The 6,000-nt window shown below is 54.0% G+C and overlaps 1 protein-coding gene across 1 annotated transcript in view; it reads right to left on the reverse strand.

The window, feature by feature from the left end:
* The window catches only part of BOK (BCL2 family apoptosis regulator BOK), a 29,905-nt gene extending 24,368 nt beyond the window's left edge, over positions 1-5,537 (reverse strand). The window contains exons 1-2 of the mRNA XM_074190685.1: positions 5,226-5,537; positions 4,555-4,777 (exon numbers count right to left, since the gene is read on the reverse strand). Of these exons, the coding sequence (XP_074046786.1) occupies positions 4,555-4,777 (223 nt within the window). The 5' untranslated portion in view covers positions 5,226-5,537. The remainder of the gene's footprint in view (positions 1-4,554; positions 4,778-5,225) is intronic.
* Between the last annotated feature and the right edge of the window lie 463 nt (positions 5,538-6,000).

The raw sequence follows: 6,000 nt of genomic DNA on the forward strand, positions 1-6,000 counted from the left end.
TTACAGATAGGGAAACTGAGGCCCACAGGGGGAAAGAAGGATGGACCTGGGGCCATTCCCAGGCTCTCCTACTTAATACCAATCAGCTCAGTAAGCGAGTCTCGAGTGGTCTCTTCTATAAGAGTTTACACATACACAAGATACATACGGGAGATGGGGGCGACTATTGTCCTTATTTTTCAGAGGAGGAAATTGAGGTCCAGAGCGGGCTCGGGGCTTGTCCAGAGCCACACAAGGGTCTAGCAGAAAGCAAAGCCTGGGCCATGAGGACAGAGAAAGGAACAGATTTTCCCCACTGCATACCTTGGAGCCCCTGGTGGGAAAGGGGGTGATGTGCCTGGCCATCCCCTGGAGCACAGAGCCTTCATTTCTGTCTCTAGCCCAAGCTCCCCTCTGAGGGGCAGGAAAGCCTCCCTGTTCCCCTCTTAGCCAGTCATAAGAAGAGACCCCAGACCAAGGCTTCCTCCTCATCTCTCTCCCTCAGCTTTTATCACTGCTGGGCTCTGATCCAAAGAGGAGGCCCACAGGGCAAGCATGGGCACATGCACACCTAGCCTCTGCCAATAAGCCCAGCAACCCTAGCAGGGCCGTGGAAGAAAGGTCCCCCTCCCCACAAGAAGGAACAGACTGCCTTGGGGGAGGGCGGAGAATGGGTTCCCTGTCTCAGGTCTTCAAGTGATGTGGATGTTTTTGTCCTTTGTTCTTGAAGAAAGAGCATGCTATCTGGGAGGTGATGCCATGAGAAGCACATGAATTGGGTCTGACTGAGGGGGTGCTGCGCTAAGTCCCCAGCCTCACTTTCTCCTCCCGAACCATCTGGGTCCAGTGGCCAGATAGGAATCAGGATGACTGGAGATGGTCCTAGAAGTGAGGTAATCAGGGTTAAGTGACTTGCTCAAGGTCACACAGCTAGTTAGTGTCTGAGGCTGGATTGGAACTCCCATCCTCCTGACTCCAAGGCCAGTGCTCTATCCATTGTGCCACCCAGCTAACCCCTTAGAGCTTCAAGTAAAGATTGGATGACTACACATGGGGGGAATGTTTAGGAGGGGATTTTTGGCCAAATGTATATATATTTTTGTATTTTCTAATCCCACATAGACATATTCATATGCATGGACATGGACATATTCATATATATATACATTTTGGGGATTAGAAAATCCTTCCTGAATTAGAGATCCTGAGTCTTTGCCTAGAAATCAAGAGTTCTTAACCTTGACCCCCCCGCCAAGGTATCTAAGGGGGTAGAGGGGTCTATGGAAACCTATGGATGGAACCGTGTTCAGAATCATGATATGAAATGCATAAAATGAAAGAAAAAAAAGGTTAATGAGCATAAAGTTGCCACTGCTTTTTCCCCAATTTGAGTTCATAGACCTTCCAATGCCTTTGTCTATCAATAGAAGCCTTGGGAATCTGGGAATTCATGTCAAGAACCCCTAGCTTGGATGGATCCCTAACCAGAGTCCTCTCCATGGCACACACACTATGAGAGGATCATTGATATGGGCCTTCATTCCAGTAGGGTCACCACATTCCCATTTCTCTTCTGTCTGACTGAAGAGGGGAGGGGAAAGTTGTGGATGATGTCAGAGCTTCCAAACTCCTCCAACCTGTTGTGTTTCAAATGTGGGAGATCTTTCTGCACCCTCTATAATTACCTAGCTCCCTTGGGGGAAAGCTAAGAAGTTGTCTCCCTGGCTCCAGATTCAGTACTCCATCCACATCATCATCTTGCCTCCAACTCATGGCTTTATTTTTCTTGATGATTCTTAAGTTTGTAATGAACTGTTGGGGTTCAGGCAGGTCAATGATTTTGTTGGTGATGGGAACACCTAGGTTGAGGAAACTCAGTTTGCTGATATGTTTTGACAACATCTGCCTTACTAAGAGTCTTTAAGAATCTTCTGGATGTTGGGCAGTTAAGTGACTTTCCCAGGGTCATGCCAGCAGGCTATGTCCTTGAACAGAAGTCTTTCTGACTGAGGTTGGCTCTTTTAATAAACATTTTTTAAGAATACACTGATATCAACAAGTCTGTGGATGCCTCGACCTGGGATATCTCACAGCACCTCTGAAGACAGAGTCCAGATCCCAAGGGTCTGTGTCACCTGGAATGACCAGTCAAATCAACAAGATGAGATTTCATAGCTACCAATGTTCCTCTTGGCACTCACTCAAAAAAATAAAAATCACATTTTCCAAGAGAAGAAGGTGGGAGAGGAGGAAGGGGAAGGGCAGCCTGGGGAAAGGTTGGAGAAGTTCTAACAATCAGTCCGACCCAACAATGGAATGTATTGCTTAGTAAGGTAGTGACCTCCCCATCCTTGGAAAAACCCCAGTCAAATCACCATTTGGAGAGGAGATTTTCCTTCCACCAGGCAGAAGCCTAGATCCTCAAGAGAGTCATAATTCGTCAGTAAGCATTCCCTATAACACACATCCAGGGGTGTGTGGGAGGCAGCCTGAACTGGCTCCTGAGATCCAATCATTAAATTTTCGGCATGAATCTCAGAAACTGGCCAACTGTACAAAATCAAGGCTTCCTGTACTGTTTTGTTGATGTCAGAGAAAATGGTCGTTTTCCTCAACTGCAGAATAGGAAGAATGAGATGAGATCATATTTGTCCATTTTTTCTGAGTCAGCTGATAATATTTGCCTTCTTACATAAAACCCAGCTTTGATAGAAGACTTTGATCGAAGACAGAGAAGTCTTGCAATCATTTGGTGTCACCCTATTCTACAGATAAGGAAACTGAGGCATGGAGAGATTCAGGGTATTAGGATTTGACCCCAGGTATCTCTGAAGTCATTCCACAGGTACTGATTGTGTACAAGGTCCCTGAAGTAGCCAAACCACAGGGGCTGGAGGGGGTCACTCGTCCTGGGCCCTCAGGGGAAGAATAGAGAATTTGGAGGGAATCCAAAGGAGAACAACCAGAACAATTACTAAGACTCGAAATAGACCCTGGGAGAAAAAGTTAAAGGAAATGGGGTCATTTCACTGGGGCTGGGGGGGACGTTGATAATACTGGAGTGTGTGAAGGCCAGAGGGGCTGGCCTCTCTTCCCACGAGAGTCTGGCCAAGAGGAAAGGGGCTGAGGTAGGGGAGCTGGAGGGAGAGAGTTTGCATTAGACTCTAGGGAAAAAAACCCCAATCTTTCCTTTTTTAAATGCCTGAGAATCATCAGGATACAGCGTCGAAAGAGGGCTGGGAGCCTCTTTCTCTGGAGATTCTGAAAAAAAGTCATCAAGTCCCCCCGGGGGCTGCTTCTGTCCAGTTCTAAAAAGGGACTGGTACAAAGCCGGCACAGAAAAGCTTGTCAATTGATTGATCCGGACCTAGGGCAAGTCCTAGGCAACTACCTGGGGCCCCAGTACCCAGAGTTAGCAGGAAGTCCTGACCTGACCCAGAGGGCCAAAGGCAGCTAGCACTATAATGGGGTTTCCCTGGAGTCAGGGGGACCTGAGTTCAAATCCAAACTTAGACACTTGACACTAGCTGTGTGTGACCTCGGGCAAGTCACTTAATCCCATTAGAAGAAGGAGGAGGGGGGGGAGGGGAGGAGGAGGAGGAGGAGGAAGAGGAAGAAGAAGAAGGAGGAGGAGGGGGGAGGGGGGGGGAGGAGGAGGAGGAGGAGGAGGAGGAGGAGGAGGAGGAGGAGGAGGAGGAGAAGGAAAGAGTCAGGCAGGTGAAGTACTGGAGGGCCGGGATGACTTCATTCTGTGTCTTAGTATTCCAGAGCCTCGGGATCCTTCCAGGGACAGTCATTCCAGATGAGGAAACTCCCTCCACCAGTTCAGGATGGCCCCTTCTCTGAGGCTCCATGGAGAAGCTAAGTGCCTCAGCTAGTTGTGTCAGGAGCAGGATTGGAACCCTCGCGGCATCTGAGGCAGCACACAGTAGGTTCTTTGTCAATCACTACTTAATTGATTGGAACATAAACTCCTCGAGAGCCGGGGCTGTTTCAGGCCTTGTACCTGCCACCCCACCGCAGGGCTTGGTCTCTAGTAAGCCATTAATAAATGCTTCAGGTCCAATCGATGTTTATTAAGCACCTACTAGGTGCCCTACCGACTGATGCCCTCCAGAAGCCCTGCGAGCTCTGCCCAGGACCGGCCTGGCAAAGCCAGATAATGGAGTCTGTCCCTCCGCCCCCTCGCCACTCATCAGGGGTCTGGGTAGGGCCCAGGCCGGGGCAGCGGGTGCTCCCTGGTCACCCAGGAGGCCCCGGCTTCATCGCCTACTTGTTCTCCCTCCTGGGCCTCTGGGGGAAACTGGCCTCTCTGGCTCCTTCCACCCGTGATCGCAGTCAGCAGCCTCTGGATTCGAACCCAGACCCCGATTCTAAAGCTAGCGTCCTTTCCCCGTTGTTGCCATTGAAGCGGCCCCTTTGGGGAGCCGGGGAGATGGGTGGTCCCCGTTTCCCTGAAGAGGACACGGGAGGGGGGGAGGAGAGGAGGGGATAGGTTCGGTGACCCGGGAAGTGTCGGCGCGCAGCCTTGAACCCAGAGCCCGGCAGTCGGCAGGGCCGCCCTGCCTCACTCACCCAGGCGGAGGAGGATGCCGGAGACCTCTGCCAGCTTGCCCCCGGGCGCGGGCACCTTGGCCTCGGGCTTGCTCCAGACCAGGCCGGCCCGGCTGAGCCGGGAGTGGATGAACTCCCGGCACAAGGCCTTGGCTTGGGACACCAGCTCCTTGTCGGTGGGGGAGCGCTCGAAGACCTCCATCACCTCCGCCGCGAACACCGAGGAGCGCCGCAGAACCTCCATCTGCGGGGGGCAGAGGAACCCCAAGGCTGGAGCCGGCTGCCCCCGCCCTCCCTGCCCGCCCCGCCCTCGAGGATCGCGCCCCGGCTGGCTCCGGGCTCCCCCGGCAAGGGCCAGGACCCGCTGGCAGGAGGAGCAAGTCGGGGTGAGCAGGGCGTCCCTGGGGGGCAGCGGGGGGCCGGATCAACTGAGGTGACGGAGAGGAAGCGGGAAACGAGCCCGTGGCCCCGGGCCCCCCGAGCCGGGGGCCAGGCTGGAGCGGTCCCACCCATGGGCGCATCTGGGGGCCCGGGCTGCCCCTAGAGACACCGGCCTCTCTCTGGGGCCGTTTGCCACCTTCTCCGGTGTCTGGGCTTACAGGACGCAGGTGCAGCCCCCGGCGCCCCCCCAGAGCCCCTCACGCCCATGGGGTGGGCTCTCGGGGCCTCTTCCTCCCCCTCCCGCGACTCACCTCTCAAGTTGCATGTTTCCCCCCCGAGCAAAGATGAAAGATAAAGTTGGGGTTCAGCGGCTCCTCCTCATCTCCTTCCGTTCGCACATGCGGGCACCCACACACCCACACATGCAGCGCACACACACACGCGTGCACACACGCACACGCACACACATGCAGTGCGCACACACGCGCCTGCCCTGGCCGCAGCTCGGGGGCAATGTCTCTCTGGCTCCCCGGCTCCTGGCTCGGAGGGAGCCGGGCAGTCAGGCAGACAGACAGTCAGGCAGACAGACAGGCAGACAGACAGGCAGACAGGCAGACAGACAGGCAGACAGTGCCAAAGAAAGAAAGCCTTCTAAGGAAAATGAAATGAGCAGGAGGCGGAGTCACAGAAGGCGGGGAGAAGCCAGGCTCCCCTTGCTTCTCCCTCTTAAGGAGGATCCAGCTGGTTAGTACGATTGATTAAGGGCGCATGGCTCCTGGGTTCTCTCTGGGCATGGGGCTGGCCCCCAAAGTCCACTTGGCTCTCAGGGCCGGCTTCCTTTTCCTATAAAATGGAGCTGTTGGGCAACCCGGCCTCAGATCTCTTCTTGCCCCAGAACTAGGCTCCGAAGCCAAAGTCACAGAATCTCAGAGTGGGTAGGGACCTCAGAGTCCACCCCGGCCCAAGCCTTCCCCAAACCTTAGAGCCAGAAAGAGGCCTAGATCCAACAGATCCAAAGGCCTTCTTCAGTGGTGGGGGGGGGGGCTCTGGACCCCACAACTTGTAAGTGTGGAGGGTGGGATTTGA

This window comes from Macrotis lagotis, chromosome 6 (genome assembly GCF_037893015.1).
Source record: "Macrotis lagotis isolate mMagLag1 chromosome 6, bilby.v1.9.chrom.fasta, whole genome shotgun sequence".
Classification (NCBI taxonomy): domain Eukaryota; kingdom Metazoa; phylum Chordata; class Mammalia; order Peramelemorphia; family Peramelidae; genus Macrotis; species Macrotis lagotis.